This window comes from Amblyomma maculatum, chromosome 2 (genome assembly GCF_055883805.1).
Source record: "Amblyomma maculatum isolate TAMU_Amacu chromosome 2, ASM5588380v1, whole genome shotgun sequence".
NCBI lineage: Eukaryota > Metazoa > Arthropoda > Arachnida > Ixodida > Ixodidae > Amblyomma > Amblyomma maculatum.
In genome coordinates, this window is record NC_139345.1 from 56,337,079 (window position 1) to 56,364,115 (window position 27,037).

General features: G+C 45.8%; 1 protein-coding gene across 1 annotated transcript; it reads left to right on the plus strand.

Annotated features, from left to right (window-relative positions):
• The first annotated feature begins 24,549 nt into the window (after positions 1-24,549).
• LOC146198704 (gamma-secretase subunit Aph-1-like) lies at positions 24,550-26,500 on the plus strand. The gene is made up of 2 exons (XM_084591958.1): positions 24,550-24,995; positions 26,152-26,500. Exons 1-2 carry the CDS (start codon positions 24,550-24,552, stop codon positions 26,498-26,500), a joined length of 795 nt encoding a protein of 264 aa, XP_084448084.1.
• The last annotated feature ends 537 nt before the right edge of the window (positions 26,501-27,037 follow it).

Genomic DNA, 27,037 nt, shown 5'->3' on the forward strand with positions numbered 1-27,037 from the left:
TAAGAATTTTAAAGCAGTAAAAAGCGCCTCTACCAGAGTAAAGAGCAAGACGTTGGTTTCATTTTAGAAGTTACAGTTATCGAGCCTTCTAAAAACTGGGATTGCCGAACGGAAAATGCAATTTCCATTTTCTTCACAACAAAGGCGCATAAACCGGATGTGCCCTTATGAGCCCCTTTGACCTAACGTTCTTCTTGGCCGAAGGCTAAGTTGCCGCAAAAGCATCTCAGCTCCGAATATAGATCATCCCTTCGTGGTTGCGAATTCGGCTGATGTGATAGTTTACTTCCAGCAGTGTAACAGCCGTTCGGAGGCGGTTACTGCTTTTTGATAGACGGCAAAGACCTTTTTTACTGCATTCTTTTTTTAAAGTTCATAAATTATTTATTAATGACAGAGATTTTATTGAGCAATAACGCCCTCTGCATTTACTCGTACAGAATTCTATTGGTTTATCTTCTGAAGGCTTCATGAATTGTTGTCATTTTATTTTTCTTTTGCGTTTATAGATTTTAACCACGAACATTTCATTCAGACGGCGGGCTTCTGCAGCAGTTCCTGCATAGCGCCTGTTCTAAGCGCAATCTTTTTATCGCAGTGTGACAAACGTATTAGCATAGGCATTGACAAGCTAATATAGCTAATACATTTAGATGTGTGGGCGACTACTTAGTAGCTGTCAGATCAAGCTCGTTTCAATGTAGCCACGACATGGTCAGACGGGTGCTTCACGTGTTTACGGTCGGCTCTAAAGGAGTTCGTTTCACCTTTGAGTTGCCAGAAGAAAATGGCCTCCAGTTTCTAGATGTATGTTTGCTATTCCGGGAGGTGCGTTCATGTTAGAGCTACAGGCAGCGGTCAAAAAAAGGAAGGTCTGAGGTATAATTTGGCCCATTCGAAACTAGTTAAAATGACAATATCTGTTAACTGCCTACGTGGTGCTCTCGCAAAGTCGGGTTCATGTCTTATGGCCACCAGCGTGCCGCGCCGTCTTGAACGCCTAAAGCCGTGGGCTACCCGAAATTCTGGCGTTGGCAGCGGGCAAACTGTTGCGAGAAGTGGAGAATGAGAAACGAGGGCGGCCACAGCAAACCAGAAGCCAGAAAGTAAGAACTGTTACCATTTCCAAAATACCGAGTGTTGTGTGCGCTTGAACTGAGGCACACGTGACGGTGTCACATGCTGCATGAGCATACGCTGTGTGCGGCTATTGGTTGTCCGATAGTCCGTGCTCGCTGTAAAAGACGCTGGCACGAATGCTCCTCAAAACAGTTTGACAGTCTTCTGAAACTTCTGAGCGATCACAGTAAAGCGGGGAGTCAATCGCCCAATTTTGTCGCTGAGCTTCAAAGCCTGGTGCAGATGGGCGAATTCGGAAGTTTCCTGGATGAAGCGCTCCGGGACTGTTTCGCTTACGGCCAGCTTCGCGAAGACACTCAGCGTATTTTGTTCACGGAAGACAAAAAGTTAACCTTCCACAAAGCTGTAGATAAGCCGCTTGCAATAGAAAACGCAACGAAAACCGCGGCGTTTACGCTTAACAGCGTGCCCGTGGGGCAAGATGTGAACAAAGTTCGAGGGGCAAAAAATTACAATGGTTCAACGCTGCTGAAACAAATATTGAGCGATAGCATTAGCTGCGGATGACCGAGCGTTCTTATCTTTTTCTTCTTCTTCAGCCCAGATATAAAGCCCCGCTTTAACCAACCCGTATGAATGTGCCTTAGTAGCCTATAGGGGTAACGTGAATGCCAGGGTCCTAGCAGGCTGATTCTGACATAACCGTCCCATGTGAAACGAGAGACCCAAGTTGGCAGCTTCTGCCAGCCCACATATAAAGCCCCACTTTAACCAAGCCATATGAACGTGTCTGACGTCACATATCACGTGAGCACCAGCTGCGCCTCTAGCACGCCACGCCGACCGCTTTTGTGTCACGTGGGGTGTGACGTCACGCGCTGCGCCGTGGCTGCGACTGCGCTACGCCGACCGCTTGAATTGGTAGCCCAGCTCTCAACCTAGTGCCACGTGGGGTATGACATCACAGCGTCACCTAGGTGCGGCCGCGCTACTCCGACCGCTTGAGTTGGTAGCCCAACTCTTACCCTAGTGCCACGTGGGGTGTGACGTCACAACGTCACTTGGGTGCAGCCGCGTCACGCTGAAGGCTCGAAACCTAAAGTAGTATTGCTTTCGCAATAAAACTGACGGTGACATCGCAAAGTTGTTTCCAATGCGAGTGACCCAATCACTCTAGCGAAGCGTGCCCTTATATCAGCGATACGAGTTACAATTGTAACCGGAAAGCGCATAATTACACGCCCACCACAAAGGAAAGAAAGCTAGGGAGACAAAGCCTCGGAAACGAGTGAAGATGCTGACGTCCATCCGAAATGCGTCGTCTGCCTCGTTTCAAGCAGTCAACGCAGCCCCAATTACTGTGCCCCTGAGCATCGATGGCGTCCAGCTGACGATGGAGCTTGACATCGGCGCAGCCGTATCCGTCATTTCCTGTCGCGAATTCAAGAAACTTTTTCCACGAAAGAAACTTCAACCAGCGTCGTTAAATCTGAGGGCTTGCACTGGAATGCTGGTGAAGGCGAAGGGACTGGCGTAAGTAGTCGTGAACCGCAACGAGCAGACAGCGCAGCTTCCTCTGTATGTCCTAGACACTGCAGCACCGGCTCTTTTCGGCAGGGTTGCAAGATGTTTGGCTGGATTGGAAGAACCTGTTTTTTTTTTGAAGCCCCTTGGTCCTTCTCATGGCATGTCAAAGCACTGGGAACGAAAGCTGGAAGACCTGCTAGACTTCCACTCTGAGCTTTTCTAGAATGAACTAGGTACTATTGCAGAAGAGCGAGCCATGCTTGTCCTTCGGGAAGGGTCGCAGCCGAAGTTTGCGAAAGTAAGAAGCGTTTCATTCGCTCTACAAGGTGCAGTAGAAGCTGAACTTGCGAAAATGGACAAACTTGGCATTATATTTCCGGTTGCTACAAGTGACTACGCGACGTCTTTGGTACCGATCACGAAGAAGGACGGAACCCTCCGGCTTTGTGGTGATTATAAGGTCACCATCAATGTCTGTTTAGAAGTAGACCGCTACCTGCTACCTCGGATAGATGACCTTTTAGCATCGCTTGAAGGAGACGACGAGTTTTCCAAAATCGACCTCAGTAGGGCGTACCAGCAGGTTGTGATGCCGGACAGCTCGAAAAACCTACTGACGTTAAACACGCACAAAGATTTGTTCAGCAAGAAACGTTTGGCTTTCGGTATTTCGTCGGCGCCAAGCATATTCCAACGAATTATGGACAACATGCTTGAAAGATTGAAAGGAGTCAGCTGCTATCCTGACGACATTGGGGTCACGGGAAAGACCAAGGAAGAACTCTTCCGCAATTTTGAAGCCGTCTTGTCAAGATTACTAGAACGTGGAGTGCGCATCCCGTGTGATAAGTGCTTGTTTTTACACGAGAGCTCTGTTATCTGGGCATATCATCAACGCAGATGATGTTTGCGCATCCCTCGAGAAGATATCGGCACTACTTAATGCGCCTGCTTCAAAGGACAAGCAGCAACTGCAGTCTTTTCTGGGGAGGGTGAACTCGTGAAACCAGGCGGGACACTTTATTAAGCAAAGTACTGGACTTTACAAGAGCTGGCTGGCCGTCTTTCTTGCGTTTATATAAGTTTACGAGAATGAACCAACTAGCCCCGCAACGCATACTACTGCAATAATTATTCGTGGAAGTAAATAGCCAGAAAAGGTGAAAATAACAACCACATGCCACTGGGGGTATCCAAACTCACGACCTCCGAATTTCGCGTGATTCGCTTATCGAGGGCTTCGAATCTGGCGGCCTTGACGTCCTCATGGGTAGCGTAAGGGGTTATATAGTTGCCGCTTCATCACGTTGTACGAGACGCTCGCAGTATTACAGGATGTTCCACGTTTGCCGCTATGATGGAGTGAGGCGCTGGGGAATGCTCTCAAGAATAGGTGCGAACCGAACGTACTTCCCAATGAAGGTTGCTGTATGTGGGAAATCATTAAACGCTGTAAAGTAATTGATTTCGAGCAATGAAAAGTTTAAGATGACTGGTTCGATTCGAACGCACTACATTCGGTTAGCCACCAAGATACGCGACCGGCCAGCTACCTGCGCCAAGGCACTCTTATGTCTTGAGAACAAGCGAGGATTCATAAGGTCCTCCAGTGGTCTTTTGCGCAAACATGCATCTGACGACTGCATTCAAATGGGTATGTTTGTCAATGATTGGTCCTATAGCGAAGCCTTGCATTTAAATAAGTGTGCAGTTAGAGTTGCCCGACGCGAAAAAGTCTCTGTAACGCTACATCGCGGCCTACTTTTAAAAGCGAAGCTGAAGCAACCTCCAAGATGTTTCTCTTTGGGCACGGTAACCACTCGATGATGAACAATGAGTACCTAGTTTACCGCAGTGCGACACTTTTTGAAAGTTTTGTTCAACGAATCTCGAAAATACGTGCTTCTACTGCTGCTTGCAATGAGGGTAGTATATTTATCTCACACATGTTACAGCAGGGGTGCATGAAACGTAAATGTTCCGCGATATTGATGCACAAGCTCGAATTTAGCAGTCCAATCGTTTGGAGAAAAATATAGATAGATAATAACTGAGCCATTAGAGAACACATGCATAGAAGTGTGTGCAAAAAACATTGCATATAGCCAATCATCACAGTAGTCATCAGGTACACTGGAACTATACAGCAAGCTAACATATAAAGTTCATATGGAGTTGAGATATTTGCAAAATGAACATTTAGACAATGTCAGAATATTATAAGCACGTTGGTGCCACTTTGCCCTTCTTTGCAGCACTCTCATCCGTCGGTTTGATGCTGGTCACGAAGATGGCCGCTAGATGACATCGATGATAGACAGCTCCTTTCGGAGCTATTTTTCCTAGTTCTGTTTACCCCGGTAGCCGGCGATTCCAAACTTTTTTTCATGAACTCCATGCTGCGCTGGCTGATATTAGATGCCCGATTGGCCTCCTCCTTAGCGCACTCCACCGTGGTATCTCGAGGTAGGCCTCGCTGAACGATCATTGACGTCAAAAGAAAAAGTCCACCGATAGCGTACGCCAAATCCAAGCGACCTGCTTTCCGCAGTACCACTTCGATGAAGGCGGCTGCAGCACCGAGCCGACTGGAGGCGTAGCCCCAACATGCCACAGTTGCACGAACTGGGGTTGGGAAGAGTTCAAGAATGTAAGAAAAGCATAGGATAAGGCCAGAGTAGAACATAGCATTGGACAATAATGTTAATGCCACCAGAAACATTGTGGTGTCTGTTCCGACGACAGTGCTCAAAAGGCATTGAGTGGCTCCCATGATCGCAAACCATGTTTTCATGAGACTCCGCATTGGCATTCTGGTGATCATCAAATACATGAATAAGCAGGAAAGAGAGTTCAGGGCGAAAGAGAGGGGTGTTAACCATGGCTCGTTTAGTTGCCTTTGCGTATATATAGTCACGAATGCAGCGAACGTCATGGAAAAGTAGGAGACGCTCATTATGAACGTACGTCGTTGAACGCTACAGTCACCGAGCATGTGCTGGTTTATGGCGGGTAAGCGTTTAGCGTTGACGGCAATGTCGGTTTTCAGTTTGTGAATCATGCACGCCGTGTGTGCGTAGAGAAAGTGGTTGGCCTCGGCAGCGGCGATCATAACGGCTTCCGCTGACTGAAGCCGCTCTTTCGAGACAAGCCAGCGGGGCGACTCGGAGAGCGTGCAGAAAAACGACAGCGAGAACAGAGTTGGCATAAGAAAGATTCGCTGCTTTAGGGTCCAACTCAGCTTAAAAGGTACAAAAGTCACCTGCCACAGGTCAGACAAAAGGACTCCGATAATACCGCAGACAACCACGTGAAGTGGCCGATGGTCATGGGTGGTTACCTCGAAAAGGCTGACCATTGTCAGGCTGGTCACTACGCCGGCGCTGCCTGAGATGAAGAACTTGAAGGCGGTGTACGTCGCGTAGCTGTTTGATATGCAGGCGCTCACAGAGGAGACGATAAGCCCAGCGACGCCGGCCAGAAGGACGGGCTTACGGCCAATGATGTCTGCTATGCAGCCAGCAGGAACAGCGAAAAAGACAGCACCGGCGTTGTGCACAACAGTGATCGCCTCAAGTAGAAACCGCCTTTGGCAGACAAGGTTCCACTCACTCACAATAGTCGTCCTTACTGGCTGGTCGTCGTATACCCACTCCTCGCAAGGCATCGCCTCTGTATTGTTTGAATCCTCGGGGTACTTGTAGAGATCACATGGGCTCAAAAGCGTTTCAGCTGCTTCAGAGAGTGTGACGTTTTTCCATGCATCTTCGGAGACGTTCCATGCTGCTGACTGCTTACACCAGTGCTTCACATTTGTGGAAATGAGCGGGACGACGAAGCCGTTGATATTCATCAAGAAAACAGCAAGGGTGGTGAGCAGCAACAGCCGGCACTGAAAGACGCCATTGCCAAAGGCCTCGCGGCAGTCAAATGAATCGCTGGTTACCAAGTCCTTCGTAAGTAAGCGTCTCGGTAACATGATGTCCCTGGTTTGGGCGGCACGCCTTGAGGTGAAGAGTTCTCGTTAAGCACTTTCAATCGTTTCGAACGAGGTTCGCCGCTCAGAAGCTTCTTCTTTCTTCCTCAGTACACGTGGCACGTACCCAGTGTGTCTGATTGGCCACGGTTCATTAGAAAAAAAAAATCAATAATTGATCCGGACTTAAGCTGTGCTATTTATATATTATAAATAAGGATTCAGTGTTTTAGAATCAGTTAGGAATCATTGTTATGGAAAAAAAAATGGTGGTAGGAGTAGTAATTCAGATAGAATAAAAAATGCAAATAAAACTTGTAAATATATTAAATAAGAAGCGCTAACAAACAAATCTGCCAGATGAAATATTATGCCTATGAAGTAATTCATACATGAAATATTGGGTACGCCCTTTGGCGGTTACACCAGTGGAGACGAGGACCGGCATTGTAAAAGGCAATTCTAAGAGAGCAAAGGGAATATGTAAATAATTTCTTCTCTGAGGAGCATGCCTTAGGCAGCAGATGATTTAACACTCCGTAATGTCCACGTCTTTTCATGGCATGTGAAGAATAGACGACATGCATAAACAAACCCTCAGGTAAGGAATTTCCGCAACGTAAGAGTGCCGCGGAGACTACGCATTGCCTCAAGCTGCCGGATGGGATATTAGGAGAAAAATTTAAATATTTAAATGTTCAAAGTCCGCAGTCTCAAGAAGCGGCTCGCAGCTCAGGGAGTGGAGAGAGAGAGAGAGAGAGAGAGAGAGAGAGAGAGAGAGAGAGAGAGAGAGAGAGATAAGTTTTATGAGCACCCGTCAGGAATGACGTAAGAAGGCTTCAGCCTAAAACCACATTCATTCCCCTAACTGTCAGCTGGAAACCCTTCGCAATCTGCGGCGGCCAGGGGGAGACCGATCACTTTGCGTTGCTGTTCTGCTACGTGATTGAGCAATAAGGTCTCCCAGGATTCTGCATTTCTATTCGAATTGTTATAGGATAGACAGGTCAAGGCCATGTGGGCAAGATCTGCTATGCTATTGCAGCGCGTACAGGCAGGGAGTGGAGCTTTTGTAGCGAAAGTTGTATTGGCCACGAACGAGGAGCTTCGCGTGACGGGAGGCACTGAGCCGTTGCCTAGCAACTGCTGCAGCTGGTGGACGCCTCGGCTCGTCGCGCCATCTGGCCATTAAAAACAACCGGATGAAGAAGTCTCGTCTTTAGTGCCTCAACATAGCTAGACATAGTGAGTCGGACCTTGCCGGTGTGGCGCAGAGCTTTGGGCGTCGTCTTCTGTGCCCGAAGATACGGGATCAAATTCCGGCCTCGGCGGTCGCTTTTCAGTGGAGGCGAAAAGCAAACGCCCGTGTGCTATGCGATGTCAGTGCACGTTAAAGAACCCAAGGTGGTCGAAACTTCCGGAGCCCTCCACTACGGCGTCTCGCATAGCCTGAGTCACTTTGGGACGTTAAACCCCAGAAACCAAACACAACGAGCAGCGCATCTTAATTCTCCTTCTCTACCGTGATGATGATAGATAAGTCAGCGGCGTATTTTGAGCGGGCGTGTACTTAGCATTGGACAAGATTTGATTGGATTGGATTGGACTCGATTGGACTTATTTGGATTGAATATGACAGGATTGGTGCGATTGTATTTCACTGGAATGAACTATACTTGATTGAACTGGATTTGATTAGCCTGGATTGGATATTTAGATTGGATTAGATTACATTGGATTGGAAGGAGTAGGCAGCCCAGCGCCAGGCACACATGTTTTCGCTACGTATATCCTGGCTTAGCTGAGCTAAGCCACGGCCAATTTTTTTTAGCCTAAGAAAACGTGACATCGTCAGAAAAATAATGCTACGTTTGTAACTGGCAATACACCCATTGAGAGCTGAATTCGCTAAGAAAATATTGGCCATTGTATTGGATGTATACCGCAATACCGCGAGGACAACTGAATATACACTTGTTGTACATGCAAAGACAGGAAACCAATTTAGGGATTGCCTCAAAAGACGTGTCCTTGAGCTTTCAGCGCCGACTAGGATAGACATGTTGTGACGTCATCACGTAACTATATTTTGTATATCACTTGAGTAGGTGGCCATGTTGTTACTTCACCACAGGTCCCGCCCTCGCTAGCAGGCGGCCGCCTGGTCAGCTGTTACCTCCTATACTGTTGTTCCGCTATACATAGGGTGGGGTCTGGGAGGAGGCCGGCTGCTCTTGGCCCTAAAGGGCTGGAATGGTAGGTCAGTGCTGATTGCGACGGGGGCTAAGGTTGTACCGTCATTGCACCCGCCACCGCTTCCGTGGCGGACGACGGCTGTTGTGACGCGTGTCTTTCTCTTTCTTTGTCCCTCTTGTTCTTTTAAAGCGATAGCAATACTATTTCAGGTTTCGCCTCGTTGCGTAGCACCGGCCGTAGCCACGGAAGAAGAAGAAGAAGAAGAAGAAGAAGAAGAAGAACGCTCGGTCACCGGCAAATAATGCTTTCGCGCTGCATTTGGTTCAGCAGCATTGAACCCTTCTCATTTATATGTAGACTGGAAGCTATCGCTCTCGCGTCATACTCTTAAAGGATGAGCTTAAGTGTCCCCAATAATGTAGCACCTTACACTGTAAGGGCGTTACAGGGGATTAATGTAGCAGGAAAAAGAACCTTCCGCCGTTGCTATCGCAATTCAACTAGGAAAAACCAGAGTTAAATCAGAACTAATTTTTTCTTTCTTTCTTCTCTATTTTACCCCCCGTCCACACGAGGCAGTGGTGGTGACCCAGCTACAGAGCTACAGGTCCCTGCATTTTTTTCCTTCTTCCTACAATCGCAACAACAACAACAACCGCCATACATAAGCCAGCCGGAAGTGCGACAACATTCGGCTCTTAAAGCTATGGCTGATGGAATCCGCGTGACTTTTTAAGTGCTGAAAGCGAGGCAGATTCTGCGACCCGCTTTTCACCGTCTACATCGACATCGCCGAACCTCATAAAACTGACAATGCTACCCTACTTTTAACAAGAAAGGAACACATCCGACGCCGTACACGTGCTCTGATACCTCCGTGTACGGTATGCCTTCCCCGCGGTCTAACCGGTGCAGAGGAGGTGGCGTTTCGGAGGATTAGAGTTGTGGTGACCCTAACACCGGCAGTGATTAGAAAGTGGCCTCAATCTCGACATTGGTATGCATACCCTGGGTACCCCGTCTGCAAATCCAGAAATACAGAAGCTGACATCCATCACCTGCTGTGGGAATGTCCAGCGCTGAAGCCAACGCGGATCGCACCTGGTGTCAGCTGACCCCCCCCTCCCCCCCCCATAATCCGTAGTCATATGCCGCTACGAAGGGACGCAGAGACTACATCACCGTTCACTTATCGACGCCATTGCATCAGCCGACCTTTTTTCATTCATTTGACCACACCCTTCATCCTTCATTGCATTTTTTATTCCCTGAGGCAATAAACATGACCAAGAAAACAAAACAAACAAAACAAACCCTGCTGTAGTATTGTAACAGACGAGGAAGAAGCGGGAAGTGGAGCAGGCAGGAGTGCTCGCGCTAGGCCCGCCGCAATTAATTAAATCAACTCACAGTCATCAGCCATCTTCTCTTTCGGTTCTCTGAGTTAGTCGGCTTGCGCCCCGTAACAATATTTTCAACCAGATGATCGGTAAAATCAAATAAAACATGATATCGGAGCAGCAAAGAAAGACGACATATCGGTGCGAATATCTGAAAATAATTACACAGTGGTGATACCCTTCGCTGTCAACATCGTCCCCTTTTCTGTAATCTAGAAATCTGGATCTTCACCTTGCACCTTGTATAACAACATTCAAGGCGCTGACGTATTGGCGGGCTTTACCAATCCTGGACACTAATCTTTGCGAAAACTGTAGAGAACAAGATTGCTACAAATCTTAAACCTTTGTGTGAGCTGGGCACTCTGTGAAAGTGAGTTAGTACCAACTCGAAGAAATGTTCAAAGAAGGTTAGGGTGACATTCATCATGAAAAGGTGGTCAAAACAAGCAGACAAAACGTGAAGTGTCACTCTCGAAAAGAGATTGAGCCAATGAAGCAGTGAATCACTAAAGTCACTAAACAGTGAAAGGTGTGCTGTGCGATGTCAGCGCACGTTAAAGATCCCCAGGTGGTCGAAATTACTCCGTAGCCCTCCACTACGGCTCCTCTTTCTCTCTTTCCACTTTCATTCCCACCTTCCTCCCTTCCCTTACGGCGCGGCCCCGCCGGGGTGGTGCAGTGGTAAGACGCCCGACTACTGTGCCGGAGTTCCCGGGTTCGAACCCGACCACGGCGGCTGCGTTTCGATGGAGGCGAAACGAAGAGGCGTCGTGTGCTGTGCGATGTCAGCGCACGTTAAAGATCCCCAGGTGGTCGAAATTACTCCGTAGCCCTCCACTACGGCTCCTCTTTCTCTCTTTCCACTTTCATTCCCACCTTCCTCCCTTCCCTTACGGCGCGGTTCGGGTGTCCACAGAGCAAGTGTGACAGTTACTGTGCCTTTCCCTTCCTTTGAACCAATTTAACTTACGGCGCGGTTCGGGTGTCCACAGAGCAAGTGTGACAGTTACTGCGCCTCTCCCTTCCTGTAAACCAATTTAATTTAATTTTAAGAAAGCGCCGGCAAGCGAGGCACGGTTTCGGAGGCCTCTTTTTTACGCCTGGCCATTGAGAACACAGTTTAGAACAGAGTTCTTGCCTAGTTGATATCTGGGACGGCTTTAAAGTTGTTTTGTTGCTTCCAATCTGAAAATAATCCCCTTTTTTGCATGCCCGCACCACGCTTCCTATGCAATGCTCTTTTGCGCGAAAATAGCACTACACTGTAACCTTGCCGTACGTTACAAATCGTCAATAAGAACGTCCATCGAAGAGTATAAGAATCAATAGAAAAGGGGTTTAATCATAGAGGAGTTTCCTCTTTGATAGGTGGTGTTAAACATGGTAGCAAACTGTTGCAAGGAAGCTTCACGCGGAATTAAAGTTAGTTGTTCTGGGGTGAAACCGAAATGTGCTCGCTTTGGACCGCATTACACGTTATCGCGACAGTTATGCCTGCGTGCAGGAAGGAAGTCGCGCTAAAAAGAGCGCTTTATTTTGTTTGATTTGAAAGGTGAGTCAAACCAAATGATATGTCAGCATAATTTCAGTTCAGTTTTAGTCGATTGAAGTTATTCTGAATATTTAATTCCGCATATTTACCCACTCCCTCATTCCCTTCCCGCTTCTAATTTTCATTTTTATTCCGTGAAAAAAGGAAAAACAGTCAGGAGCAAATGTTTTCGGGATCCGAATTTGTGGTAAATTATTTATTTTATGCAGTTAGACAAATACGGAGAACGAATTTTACTAAATCACGAGGGGACATGCACCCCCTATTAAGAGACAAAATATCAGAAGACAAAGTGGCGAGGAAACGACGAAATAAGCGTTTGTCTACAAATCCGCATCCCGCAAATTGTGGTTCCTGACTGTAAATTCATTATGCGGATAAGTGCTGTTCATTGCACTCTGTTCAGCACAAAGTTCTAGGTGAGAAATCACGTGCCAGGCTCTGCATAATATTCACGCTGAAGCTTTCGGGATATGCCTGCAAATGTTTCACACCTAAAGGTTATTACACATAAAGCTCCGGATTTTTGCGCAGTCAAGCGCTGGCTGAAAGCAGCGCTTGTCTACGTCAACTTTTCTACAGTGCTAGACTGGAGGGTCAGCAGATGATAAAAATGGTTAACCGTACAGGTCCGCTTACTTTTTGTACATTAATTATTAACAGAGTTTTTTTTCTTTTGGGTGTGAGTGGTCGGTAAAGTAATGAAATGGAATTGATGATAGCTTTTTTGTTGGCCCTTCTCTCGTCTTACACAACATTACGTGAAAGCAGAAGTGAGCCCCTGGCTTTTTTTGTGGCAGCTGTTTTAGTGATTGTGACTTCGGAAGTGAGGCTATGAAGACAAGGGTTCCTGCTTTCCTCATCAGGCAGCTACCTGCGCTAAAGAATAGCCACTGCAGCAAACTAACTCGCGGAGAGAATTTCCGAACAAGGTGGCCCTGTGTGGATTGAGTAACCTTTGTACTGTATATATGTAACGCATGTGATTATAGTTAGCACAAATGCAGTTAAGCAAGAATATTTAAATTCCTTCGGAGATTTTATCTACGCTGTCGAATGACATCTAATGTTTTACTCTTGCCGTTTTGCTCTGATTTGATTATCATGTTCTGTGACTATATATATATATATATGCTGTCATCAGTTCCAACTGCATGGAGGATCATAAAGTAAAAAAAAAAAAAGCTGATAATCCTAGGAAGGGCGCAATATATATACATCAAGCGGCAATTTCGTTTCTGGCTGGAGAGGGACATTTTGCGGAACTGATGGTTCGGTCTAATACAAACTTGAACGAAATTATACCATTTATAGTGCGTAAATCAAAGGGACAGATTCCAACCAGCATATTTATTCAGTGCTTTGGCTCAGATTTAGGCTCTCTTTTAACACTTGCAGACTGTAACTGAATACAAGGTATGATATAGATCGCCCTTGCATACAAAATGTTCTGCCTGTCACTTGAGTGGAAAGAGAACAAGACACGCGGACCTCGCTGCCAGTAGTGGATAAATACGGCGGAGGGTGGAGGAAGAAAAAAAAAAGCGTACTTCCACGTTCTCCAATAATATTAAATTCTGACCAGGCAGCTCACAAATTAGTTTTTAAGTGCAATGAGCTCAAAGAGCACTCGATCACTTGCCTGGAAATTGTGTGATTTTTGTAAGAGCACATTCACTTTAGGACTGCACTCATTGCACAAGCCGACTTAGGCAGAACCAAGATTGGAAGCGGAACATACGGTAATGGCGTGGGCCTTCGCGATGTCGGTTCGCCAGCCCTAACACACTCAGGACTTGAAAAATGACCAGTATATCTGAAGTTCTTGTTACGACTTCGAGGCTCTGTTTCGTTGCTGCCGGATGTTTGTCCTCACCAGCACTTCCACGTTCGCGTTGTCGACGTAAGCAGTGCGAAGCATAGCTCGCAGTTCGTGAGCAAACGTGCTTTAATGTGATAGGGGACTGCCTTCATTTTCACCTAACTTTCTTATCTTTCCCTTGCATGACGCTAAAATGACGCCCGGTACTGAATTTCGGCTTCTGTGTTTTTGCACAACTTTGGCTCTCTTACGCCAAAGTGGCAATAGGGGACATTTCGAACAGCAGCAATTTCCTATTGGTGTAATAGAGTCCTTGAAATGGAAATGAAGACTGGGCAGGCAAATATTAAAAAAAAACAACTTTCACAACTCTATAAATATGTTGTTGTCAGTATAAACTCATTATATGACTCTTTTGCGGCTGCGTTTAAGTTCACTCGGGTGCGGAAGTGGCATTTATCGCAGAAAATAAGTTCAAAAGCTTTGCCAACAGTCGACTCATAGTCGCACTGTCGTAACCGAAAAATTGGAAGGTCCCTTAGATGTCTCTTAAGAGGAGAACGGCGAAACCTTCCCCTCGCATCATTTGCCTCTCATTGCTAAGCATTTGAACTCTTTTCGAGTCAGTAGTGGGCATTCCAGTAATCGTATGATATATTCGTCGTTCAAATAAATAAATAAATAAATAAATAAATAAATAAATAAATAAATAAATAAATAAATAAATAAATAAATAAATAAATAAATAAATAAATAAATAAATAAATAAATAAATAAATAAATAAATAAATAAATAAATAAATAAATAAATAAATAAATAAATAAATAAATAAAAAAATAAATAAATAAATAAATAAATAATGTCCACTAAAAAGCGACGCAAGCAGGTTAGTAGATGGAAGCGAAAGTGAAGGGATTCTAAAGCTAGGAGTCGGAGACGTCGTCCTGATAGCAGTTACCAGCGACGTCACGGAAAACAGATCACTTTCTTTTTATTACGACAACTCGTTGCTGCTTCGTATGTCGTTTTGCCATCTTCAGATTTCGAGAAATTACAATGTTCATCCATTCCACGAGAACGCATGGCTAAATACTCATCCAGCATCTCGCCATCAACCGAGAAACTAATCTGACCGAGTAATATGATACGCTAGTATTTGTCACAATTGGTTATCTTGATCGCCTGACTCTGAAAGTCTTTGAGATTTCTCTAATCTAAAAAAAATAATTACAATATATAAATCAAATATTCCAGCCGTGTATAGTTAAGTGAAAATGTTAACCATCTTTGATACTGTGTTAAACACAAAAGAAAACAAAATCTTGATGCAAGAAAGGTCCTCTACTGAAACAACTTCACGAAACTGAATTACAACTAATTGACCCAGCGTCGGGCCATAGCGAGGATCAGCAGTGATCCGGATGGAGGAAGGGGCTCGAAACGCTCTGCAGTATAATTTATTCATCCGTCTATTTTTTTTTCTCCTAATGTCACTCTGGCACGCCACTCATCGATTATCTAGGGTCTTTGAACGGTTCGCCACATGCCTAGGGATATCACGTCAAGAGAGTGTAGGCCAAAACAGAATGAGTAAACGCAGCGCAAAAAACTGCCCCTACAGCTAAACACAACAGAAACAAGCAGGTGGGTTAGAAACAGCACCCGAAGAAAAAGCAACATGCGTCAGAGCAGCTAATGGAGCCTTGTAAACCCGTCAAGCAAAACTCTGGTGTTCTGTGCAGCTTTTCTGTCGACGTGGAATATTTGAACTGTTCTTTTGCTCTGTCATCTCAGTCGAAAAAAATTACAGAACCATGTCAAAAATACGACAAAATATTCTATAGTTCTGTTGTTAACGTCAGATGTTTCTGTAGTATTTTTTGTAGCTTTGTAACTTTTTTTTGTAGTAGACTTCTATTGTCTGTAGTTCTGTTGCTCATTTCTGTTGTAACTATAGAAAATTCTGATGTTACTGCAGAATGGTCTGTTGTCACAACAGGTTTCCTAGGCAAGAACCACTCAGTAATTCTGGTATAACAACAGAAAATGTTCTGTAGTCTTTTTCGATGGATAAAGTTTTGTGTCATTATGTTTGTATGTGCCGTTTTAAAGCGCGCTGTTTTTCTACTGTCCGCATCGCAATCTGTCTTCCGCGATACGAATGACAAGGGCCAGCTGGGCAAATGGGCATCAAGATTACGCTTCTCCGCGCCAGTATAGCGCGCGGTGTAAGAATGTGGTAGGATGAAGCCACGCAGTGCGTGTCGCCCTGATTGGTCTAGGTCGACCTTACCATGCTTAATACTGCAAAAAAAAAATCTAGTAAACCAAGGTGTATATTTCCATCTTGTTTGACGAGTGTGGTTTGATTTGTCGGTGTTTCTATAGATGTTGTTATGTCTCGGGGTTCCTAACAACCCCAGGAGAGGCAGCAATAAGCCTGCTCCAGAGGCGGTAAAGTATGCATTCGTGAAACGTTGGAGATTATTTACTCTGTCAGGAAGTTACGTGGTGAGCTACAGATTGAAGACAGGCGGGTATTCGCGTCCACTTCGTGCTAGCTAGGATTGACCATGTGGCAGTTCACACACAACCCGCCATCTCTTCTGGAGGAACGCAGCGACCGCGTCGCTCTCACAGCTGACAAGGCATAATACATTAAGGAACATTCACGGTTAGCCTTGAAAGCGGCGCGTGTTCCGTTTTCGAACTGTTAATCTGGTAATACCTCTGTAGCCATATGCAGTTTTCATTGACGTTCGGTGGCGTACCAGATGGCTGACCCAAAAGTGAAAAAAAGAAAGAAAAAGAAACGCTTACTTCACGAGCCAGCACGAAACGCCTGAAAATAGGCCCCTCTTCACTTGGCAGACTAGTACTTCCTGATTCATTAACGCTGTATTGCCGCGTCGACACTTGACAGCGTGTCACAGGGTGGCCGGCGAAGCGACAGTTATCGTCGTTGCCAAACCGGAAAGAACAATGGCTCTAGCAATAGCCGTCAGTCAAGCACTCGGTCCCGACAATAAATTTTGCGAGCAGAAAGTAATTATTTACTGCCTGTCGCTGAAGTGCTCTTCCGCGCTACAATTCACTTCTGGTACATGCTCTTACCGTGTGAAACTCAGCAGCTTTAAATCAAACACGACAAAGTTTCATAGACAAAAACAAGGTGCGTTTCTCGTTTCTATACGTTCACTCGTGGGAAAACTGACTTCCATAATGTTTTGACGTGAAAGGACATGCACCTTGCATAGAATGTAGATAAGCCAGGTAGAACAAACTCCGGCATGACTGATATATGTATGACATAGAAAGGGTTATTTCAATAAAAAGAATGATGCTCTTCAAGAAAACACAGTTTGCAGAATTTAAGATTCTCATCCGCCGACGATTACGCGCTTACTTGTGTGATAGCGAAAACTGCATGTTTATATTTAGTGCTCGGAATTCACCTTTTCCTTTATGCCTTGAGCACATAAGCATTTTTGAAGCGTTACCCGCCATTATTTACGCCCCATATATTTAAAGGTCTTGACTGATTGCTTTTTCCTTTGCAGGAAAACAAATATGTTAACTGCTTTAAAACATGCAGCTTTGTAGGTCGCGTCTTTTGTACGAAGTTTTGTTCATGAACGTGTATTCGAGCAGTTGAAGTAAAACACCGGGGCGACGGCATATGACTAGCAACACTCTCAGTGAGGCCAATCGACAGTAAATCAAGTTATTCGGGAGGTTCCCATGGATCGCGCACCGTTTCCAATGCTGGTACCATACAGCTCATCAATTGGTGAATTATTAGTGGATTAAAAAATATTTTCTCTTTTCAGCTGCGGTGTATAATTGGCCTGATTCGTGTTTCTAATCAAATGGTCATCCAAGGTAAGTATTCACGAACTAGTTGCAATGAAACATTTGGCTGCAAATACAAACTCGCGGCGAGTACGTGTTCACGTTTCATTCCGGCATGGCTGTATGTCCTTACCCCTTTAATCGTCCGCTACAGTACCTTTACAAGGTCATTCCTTATTTCTCTTTATCACTCTCCCGCATTTTCTGTGTTCTGAACACGACTGTTATAACAATAATAATAATAATTGGTTCAGAGGAAGGGAAAGGCGCAGTATCTGTCACACTTGCTATGTGGACACCTGAACCGCGCCTTAAGGGAAGGGATGAAGGAGGGAGTTTAAGTGGAAAGAGAGAAAGAGGAGCTGTAGTGGAGGGCTTAGGAGTAATTTCGACCACCTGGGGATCTTTAACGTACGCTGACATCGCACAGCACACGGACGCCACTTCGTTTCGCCACCATCGAAACGCAGCCGCCGTAGTTGGGTTCGAACCCGGGAACTCCGGACAGTAGTCGGGCGTCTTACCACTGCAGTACCCCAGCGGGGCCGTTTCAGGAATTTTCGGCTTTCCCATGCTTTTTATAATAGAAGTTTCTCCCCGTTTAACGCTCAGGCGCCTCATGCTTGCCTTCATTTTTGTTTTCTCAAGGCAACGGTCTGCATAAGGAGGGAAGATCACATAATTTCGTAAAGAACTTTTCAACAATAAGGACTGAAGAGGAACACAGAGGGACTCGCAGAAATCAGCGAAAGAGATCTTTTCGATTCCGCGGGAGATGAAGAGTCACACTTTATTATCTTATCCGAGGTATTTGTGCAAACCGAAAGACCGCTGAAAAGCGAAAGGCAAGTAAAATTAGAAATAATAAAACCAGAACTACCCATCGCGAGTTGTTTCACGACCACATGCTGCACTGGTTATGTATGCCAGATTCCCTCTCCTCGCTCGACGCACTCGGCAAAATTGCTTTGAGGGAGTTTGAGAACACGTACAGACGGCGCGATTCTACAGAGGGGCGGTAAAGCGGAGCGCCAAACTGGCGGCAGAGGTTCAAAGACTTCGTGTGCTGTTGAGCCTCGCGTAGGCATCTAAGCCGTCTCCGATTGCTAAATTCTCCGAGTGCTTACACAATGCCCTCTATAAGTCTCATTGACGATGCCAGGAGTATTCCGACAACATTAAAGAAGCTCACACGCTCACCTCATTTTCTCGTAAAGAATGGTGGAAAAATGGAGGTTTCTACCAAAAACATCACGGTTGGTATACATAATTTATCTCAGACGAGGGCCTCCATTTGGACTTGAGCATTGTCTGATGAAACCATAGAGGGCGATACCATAACTGAAAAGAAAGCTTAGCGCTCTCTTATCTCTTTATTTGGTCGAGTTCTGATTTTAGTATTACTGAGGTACAAATGGTGGATTGCCATAGTGCTTATGTTGTGTGTGTGTGTGTGTGTGTGTGTGTGTGTGTGTGTGTGTGTGTGTGTGTGTGTGTGTGTGTGTGTGTGTGTGTGTGTGTGTGTGTGTGTGTGTGCGTGTGTGTGTGGTAGAAAATGATAGTGTTTTCCTTAACACTGAACAGTTTCATTCTGTTTAACTAGTCAAAACGCAACAAAGTAGAGGCGAACAACAGGGCATAGCAGACACGGAAATGACTTTGGCAGACACATCCATGATGCAAAAAAAAAAAAAATAAAAATAAAAAATAAAGTGAAACGGGACGGCGCACAATGTTGCAGTTATGGGCAGAACTCGCCGTGATCCGTCTCTCCTTGTATACTCACACGCGCGTTCACAAGCTATTGAAAGCATAGGAAAACGTTTGTCATACAAAACATTTCTGGTTAGCTGTAGCTACTGGGACAAACAAAGGGAGAGAGCTCTGAAAAAAAAAAAAAAAAGAAGAAACTCGACTAAACCACGGACAAGTGACGACCGAAGAGACGAAAGATAAAGTGAGATATAAAATAGAAAGAAATTATTGTAGAGCAGAAGAGACGAAACAAGGGAGCAGGAAGAAACGAAGTGCGCATCTCTTTCCGACGGGCGGGTAACCAGCGAGAAAATGCCGAAACAAGCGTGCCGCATCACTGCTTCGTTCTCGAATGGCGGTATGCTATAGAAGCGTGGTGGGATAAGCGCTCTGGGATAAGCTGAGGAAAGCTGAGGAACTAGAGGTTGAATATTCCAACCCTCAGCAATATCAAATTTGAAAAGGATCGCACCGAGTGGCTGCAGGAGCAAAGTGGGAGCGAAACAAATTTATCGCGGTGTTGCTACGTCAAGAAAGTCTCTTATTTACCGGTGGGTCGTTATCGACCCACAAACCGTACCCCTTCTTCGCAGTGCAGTGGGGGGCCGGCTGTGCTTAACAATGCGAATGGACCTTAACGAATCCACGATGCAAGCCGCGGAGGACGGTGATCGCTTTTCACGACTTCGGCACTAGGTAAAGGAGCGCAGCAGAGTTTACGCTGCATATTTTCGCGTGAGCCGGCGTCATCTGAAACGCTCCTAGCGCTCTCAGGGTTAACGATGATAAAAGAAGAGAAATGTAATTGCTAGCTGCTGTTCTCCAGAGGTCTAAGGTCACAAGGTATCGAACGTCCGTGGTGCAGCACTTGATGTGATGCTGGCCTTCTCGCGAACCTTTCGTTGTGTGTACTTCTGTCGCTACGGATTGCAATACATTTACGTATAAGTTTCACACTACGACTGCTTTACCATAACCACTTTTATTTGCGTTCGGTGGACAGTACTTATGAGTTAACGGCCTTGAAGCTCAAAAGTCGTCAGAAGCAATTAACAACCTATAGGCAAAAAGAAAAGAAACCTGGCGCTGGGAATGACCATAATGCCGCTTGAGGTAGAACCGACTGCATCTCTGCGTATTCTTTACCACAATTTAAAATGAGTTTATTAAAATGACTACAATTTAAAATGACAATAGCAGTGCCGAATGTAGGGCCACAATATTTTCCACGTTTAGATTGGAGCGATGTGCGCAAGTGACGAACCTCGACATCTTGAGTATACTGTAGTACATTCTGACGGTCGGAAGTGAAGAATGTAGTCTGCTTGAACTGCAGATTGCAGCGTGGAAATATATTATTTCCCCAAGTTCTGCCTGTTTTAGCTCTAGGGCACCACTTGGAATCTTCTGTTTTTGTTCTGCCATTGGTCCGCTGTTTGACTTCTCTCAGAGAGACGTCTGCGACATTTCCCAAGATTTGGAAACCAAAGAGAAAGGAACACGTGCGTGACGCCTGTGCTTCGCTTTCGCGATGTGTCGTCACGCTTCTGCAAAGTGACTACCGTAGGCGTATTCTGAGGAGGAGCTTTGAAAACAAGAAATTCAAGGGGATAGACGCAGGCTTTAGAACGGTCGATGTTTGGCCGCACAAAGAAGGTGTGAGCTAGAGCACGTTCGTTTCTCCCGACTCCAAACGGAGATGAATAACATGTTTTTTTTTTTAGAGAATCAGCATATAACCTTCAAGGCGCCATATTGTTTTGTTTAAAGCAGCATTTGACCCGACGAGGACACGCATGGCGTAACCCGCCGCCTCGGGGTGAAAGACGTTCATTGTATGTAGTTCGGGGTGCGAAATGAAAGGGGAAGGTGCGGGTTGTGACCTTGTTTGAAAAACGGCTTCTACGGCTGCGTTCACTTGTCTGGGACTGCCGCGTTAGCACTCGACAGGCGTGGGGAGTAGAACTTACATGAGTACCTCTGTGGGTTGCGCACCGCAAAGCCGTCCCTGGCGAGCTTGCACTGCCGAGGTCGTTGGACCCTAGTTTGACGCGCATTTATCCCTTGAAGCTGAAAAGATGGGTTGCCGTGAGGTTGTCTAAAAAAATAAAGTAGTATGATCACGCGCGCTATGCGGTCCAGAAGACGGGGCAATCTTGGCGGCTTTGAATGAGTCCCTTCGCTGCGAGTCTAACTCACCTTCGTACTCTAACTTGTTTAGCTGCTGGGAAAAAGAATATACAGGAACTTCTATGCCGATTTGCCCGCGCTAATGGTGCCCAAAGTAATTTCGAGCTTTTTTTTTCTCTTTATTCCAACGAGTCCGTAAACCTGAGCAATAAATGCTTCGCGTTTCCTCACTGACTTCTTACACTCTATTACCGAGCTATAATACATGCCTGCTACTTCAAAGGGCACTCGACCACCTTGAGCCAAAAATTTGTTATACCTGAGTAGTTATAAACCGCAAAAAGGATTTCAACGGGCTAGGTACCTGCAGAGTTACAGTAAGCGAATTTGCCACTACTGACGGTGTCGCGGCCTTATTAAGTCGGAATGAAAATGATGAGACAATATAAGTTGTCGGGCTAGGTTCGAATGCTGCAGCTTATGGCGAGTTTTCAGGGGCACCTGAGCGGCCGCCAATCCCGATCTCACAACTAGAATTCCTGTCCCCGAAGCTTACGGCGCGCGTCTTAAGTACCAACAAGAACAACGTAGAATTTATCCCCCTCCACACAAGGGAACGGACAGGAAACGCGGGAATGGAGGCAGCTCCAAACCAACACTTACCCTTGGTGCAACGACCAGCCCACCACCTACGACGTCACATGGGGGTGCACAGGCCCCAAACCTCCACACATAAACATGCATCATTCGGAGGCGCAGTGGGAGGCCACTCTGCTATTCTCTGATCTAGAGACCCAGCGTAGGCTGGTAACTCAGGCAAGAGCGGCAGCCCAGGCCACTGGGGTCTTGAAATGAAGACTCCACTCACTCCCCCCCCCCCCCTTTTTTTTTTTCTTTTTCTTTTTGAAATAAAGTTTTTTTTCCTCTCTCTCTCTCTCTTGATCCCTTTGGACAGGAGGGGACAAATTTAGGCGTGAGCAGACCAGGTAGGGGAGCATAATAATGGCAGGTACTCTGCTTAGAGTGTAGCAGACTGCGACGTTTAATTGCAGTAACTGGGGTGCTTGGAGGAGTAAGCTAGATTTATTGATTATGTCGCAGATGCGATTTTTCCGTTCGAAGGCTCAGGTTTTCGATGTTGGTGACGAGTTCCTACCTTTGCAGATCATAACCAAGGCTCATGCAGTATCAATGTGCTCTTGCATGCAATCTTTCTGACAGTAATGGTACGATGAAGAAGGGGACAGCACCTCCGCTAGCTCTTCCTCGGAAATAGAGCCTTATTATAGTGCAAGAGCACTTAATACTCAAAAGAATTTGGGAAAATTGCCGCCTAAATGTGCGCCTCTGTTTTTAATGCATTGTACGAAAAATACTTTCACTATTCTCAGGTCAAAGTAAAGGAAGCTGTCCCACTGCAGCACCAAGGCAACTCGCATTTACTTTTAACGTTTCCTGTCTTGTGCCTACTGTCACAATGGTTTCAAGTTTTTAGATTTCTCATATCAGCCACTCCGCTGCATTATCGTTCATCCTTGTTTTCTTGACCTCATGTGCCTATTGTTTTGCCTGCTTTATTTTCGAAGGAAAAAAAGGTTATATTATATCTTAGATATATCTTAAGAGGAGAACGGTGAAAGACTAGTCATGGAAAGCCTAGTTTTGTAGTCATGGTGAGTCACACCCAGTCATTATAGCCATTGCCACCATAGAAATAATTTTTTTTTAAATTTTCAATCAGTTGCGCTGATTTCAAGTCGTCGATGGACATATTGGTCCCTTCATTGCCATGACGATTCACGCCTAGTCATTACAACTCACAGCTAAAGCATTTTTACTCATGCGGCCATTACAAGTGGTCAGTTGAGATATTGGTCATTTCGTAGTCATTAGCAGCCATGATGAGTCATGTCTAGTGGTTTTAGTAATTATCACTCATAACTAAGCATTTTTACTCATTTCCAATCAGTTGCTGACAATAAAAGTCCTTTTTATTCACTAATAGTCATTAATATCAGTCATTAGCATTAGTCGTTAACGCTATCGATGTCTATTCACAATGCTTAATCATTACATAACACCATCAATCGTTTTTATTCTTACTCTCTCTCCTCATACGTCCGCTGTTTGCGAGTGACACATCCGCTACATACGCGACGTAGAGATCGCGGGCAAATGAGCCTAGAAAGGCTATCGATTGAACACACACACACACACACACACACACACACACACACACACACACACACACACACACACACACACACACACACACACACACACACACACACACACACACACACACACACACACACACACACACACACACACACACACACACACACACACACACACACACACACACACACACACACACACACACACACACACACACACACACACACACACACACACACACACACACACACACACACACACACACACACACACACACACACACACACACACACGCGCGCGCGCGCACACACACGCACACATGCACACGCACACGCACACACACACACACATATACAGTGAGACGACATGAACAGTGGTAGGCGCCGTTGGTGTAGGCGCTCCAAATGGAATGTATATATGTGTGTATACATATATATATATATATACATATATATATATATATATATATATACACATATACATTCCATTTCCATATATATATATATATATATATATATATATATATATATATATATATATATATACACACATATACATTCCATTTCCATATATATATATATATATATAGCTTTATTGGAGGCGAATGTCTCTTTTTTCGGAGTCCCCCAGGGACACTGTAAGTGAAAACCTAACAGTACCAAGAATGCTCTGCGCGATATCAGTGCACCCTAAATAGTCACGAGAAGTCGAAAATAATTTCCGCACTTCCCTCTGCTGAACCTTTTTCTCTTTCTTCCTCTCTCTTTCTTTCACTTCTTCCTTACTATTTTTCTCTCATTGCAAAACCGGTGTATGTGGCCACGAAGTAAGGCATTCATCGCACCTTTCCTTTCCTCCAAACCAATTAACTTCTTTTTCAAACCAAAAGCCACGCGCAACGGGGCACTCGATTTTGTAGCGCCACCGAGCCACAAAAAGAAATTTTATACGAAATGGTCACGCAACCAGCAACGAAGAAGAAGTACTACAGCATATGCGGCATTGCTTTCAGGACAGAAGGCACAGTGAGAAAGCCTGACTGCATAGCAAAAGAAGGCGAACCAAGAAGTCGTGTCAATGACATTCTACGAGTGCCTGGGTTACGGCCTGATGGGATTCGGGCCGGTATTGTCCATGTTCGCACTTAACGTCGCGCGACACCCGACCCGTGTCGTGGTCCTGCTCGTGTCGTCTTTCGGCTGGCTCCTGTCGCTGCTGCTGTCGTCGTTCGCCTGGTTGGCGCTGTCTCCGCTGGGAGCACCCTTGGCCCTGGGCGCTGCCATGGCTGTGTTCTTTCAGGAGGCAGCGCGCCTCATGACGCTCAGGGCGCTTCGCAGCGTGGACAAGGCACTCAACCTGGCTCCGCTTGCGACGGCAGCCCAGCTAGCGCGCAGCAGAGTCGGGATGGCGTACGCCTCGGGCCTGGGATTCGGCGTGGCCAGCGGCGCCTGTTCGCTCCTCAACGTCTTGGCGGACGCTGCCAAAATGGGTGCGCCTCCTGGACTGCAGGGAATCACTGACAGGTAAATGCCCTAATTATCTTAGTGCTCGTCTCTCTTTGTGCAACTTGCACCTACCGGGGATTTGGCGTACAAAACTATTCGGCTTTAGCGGAGGAGGGAGAACCGAGACCTGAAGCAATGAACTCGTATCGAAAACTGATAACTATGGAATGCACAGTAGAAGTTGGTAATAAGAAAAAAAACATTATGTCGGTAAAAATATCACCTGAAGAAATATTTGGTTAAGGAGTGACGGTGCATGTAGTATGAAATCCAAAAGACGCAGTTATTACAGCTATTCAAATTAATTATTAAGCTTAAAGTACCGGCATGACAGTATTTCGAATAATACATCAATTCTAGCATGCTCTAAACTACATAGGTCGGATTAAAGCATACGCGAGGAAACCAAAGAAAACTAACATGCTCAGTCGTTAGCGCGTTTAACACGAATGCTCGAGGTTGTGGCCTCTACGAGTTTAAGCGCCAAATTAAGGGATCAGTGAATAGGTCGTAGCAACGTGCATGATATCAACGAGGATCCGCAAAGGGGGGGGGGGGGGGGGGTGTGTGAAGACGGGAGTCATTACAGCTACTGCATCATTTGTTTAAGGGAGGGGCTTATATATGCTATAATTTGTTTTGTTTTTCTTTTCGGCTTTTACACCCCGTCATCGTGGTGTGCGTAAAACACTGTTGCAGAATTTGAGAGCGGGGTCAAGGAAACGTGGTAACAGCTTTCTTGGTCGACCGTGTTTCAATCCTGAAGGTAAAAACAATTAAGGGCTTCAATTTAATGAAAAAAGCTGCGCCTTTATGGTATGATGTGACAGCGCTTATGGCCTGCGTAGATATCTCTCCTTCCGGATCTTCTTTCGCGAAAATGCACTCTGCTACTCGCATAATCACCAATTTCTTATTTCGTACCTCTGTTAGCTAGAACGTCCGCGTATACGGCACGAGCTCCGCTTAGTAACTGAGAAGCCAGCACCTTGGGCTCTCAACTTCAGGCAAAGGCTGTACTTTTTGGAAGACTAGTCCTGTCGATGCTGTATCTGCCATATAGAGTACATGAGCGCAAAATAAGAACAAACTGCTTGATCATTTCTTTCCATCTTTTGCACTTAATCCCGAAATTCTGAGTGTGACGTATCCAGATAAGCATCCTTTCATCCAGCGTGCCCGACTCTTTCTTCATGGTGTCGGCTCTGACAACGAGTGTCCTGGTGGTGCTGAACACTCTGTGGAGTGTCATCAGTTTCCAAGCTATGTGGATGCGCAGCCCGGCGCTGCTCGCTTTTGCCCCCGTCTCGCATCTCTTCGCTTCGGGCGTCACTTTGCTCTACTCACGGGTAGACTACGAAGTCCCGCTGGCCACTCTCGTGGGGCTGCTCTTTCTGACGGCAGCAGTAGCCTTCGTAGTGGCTGGAGGCCAGCCGGGACCCCTGTGGGCAGCTCTTGGCCTCATGCCTAAAAAGGGTTCTCCTAGGGGAGCCGAAGACGAAGCTGCGCCGGCAGAGGGCTGAACCACTCGTTTCGACCGAGGCGTTCACACGCTCGATGCCGCTGTGACTCCAGGAAAAAATCTGCCTGCTGTGGGTAATCCTCTACGTGCTTTATTCGCATTATTTGATGATTTGAAGGCACACCTACATTGGTAGGTTTGAAATAAACATGCGCCAAAACTTCATCTTTGCTGATGTAAATCTTAGTTTGAGCCAGCAACATTGTTTAGTTACGTTGCAGCTTTGCTTCCTTTTTGTTACAGTGTGATCCCATTGTTAGGTTTCGCGCCGCGTCTCACAAGCGAATTCCTCCCTAGCATGAGTTGACTTGTACGAACTCGTTTTGCGTGTGCATGCTCGTATAGTTACTTCACGGTATAAACACTAAGATATCAATCATGATTTCGCTGCTTCTTTATTATACACCTAATATAAACGTTCATTTCGACCAGCGTTGTACTCACACGTTTGTCTTCAGGACCGCTTTGTTTAGAGTGAGAAGTGCTGGAGTGAAGGGTGCTGCATATGTTAACTACGCGTTAACTGAAACATTAAGTT

Excerpts from the sequence above, each read along its gene's own strand:
- LOC146198704 (XM_084591958.1), top strand. The coding sequence starts at position 24,550 with ATGACATTCTACGAGTGCCTGGGTTACGGCCTGATGGGATTCGGGCCG. Across the intron at positions 24,996-26,151 it reads CTGCAGGGAATCACTGACAG|CGTGCCCGACTCTTTCTTCA; the intron begins GTAAATGCCCTA and ends CCTTTCATCCAG.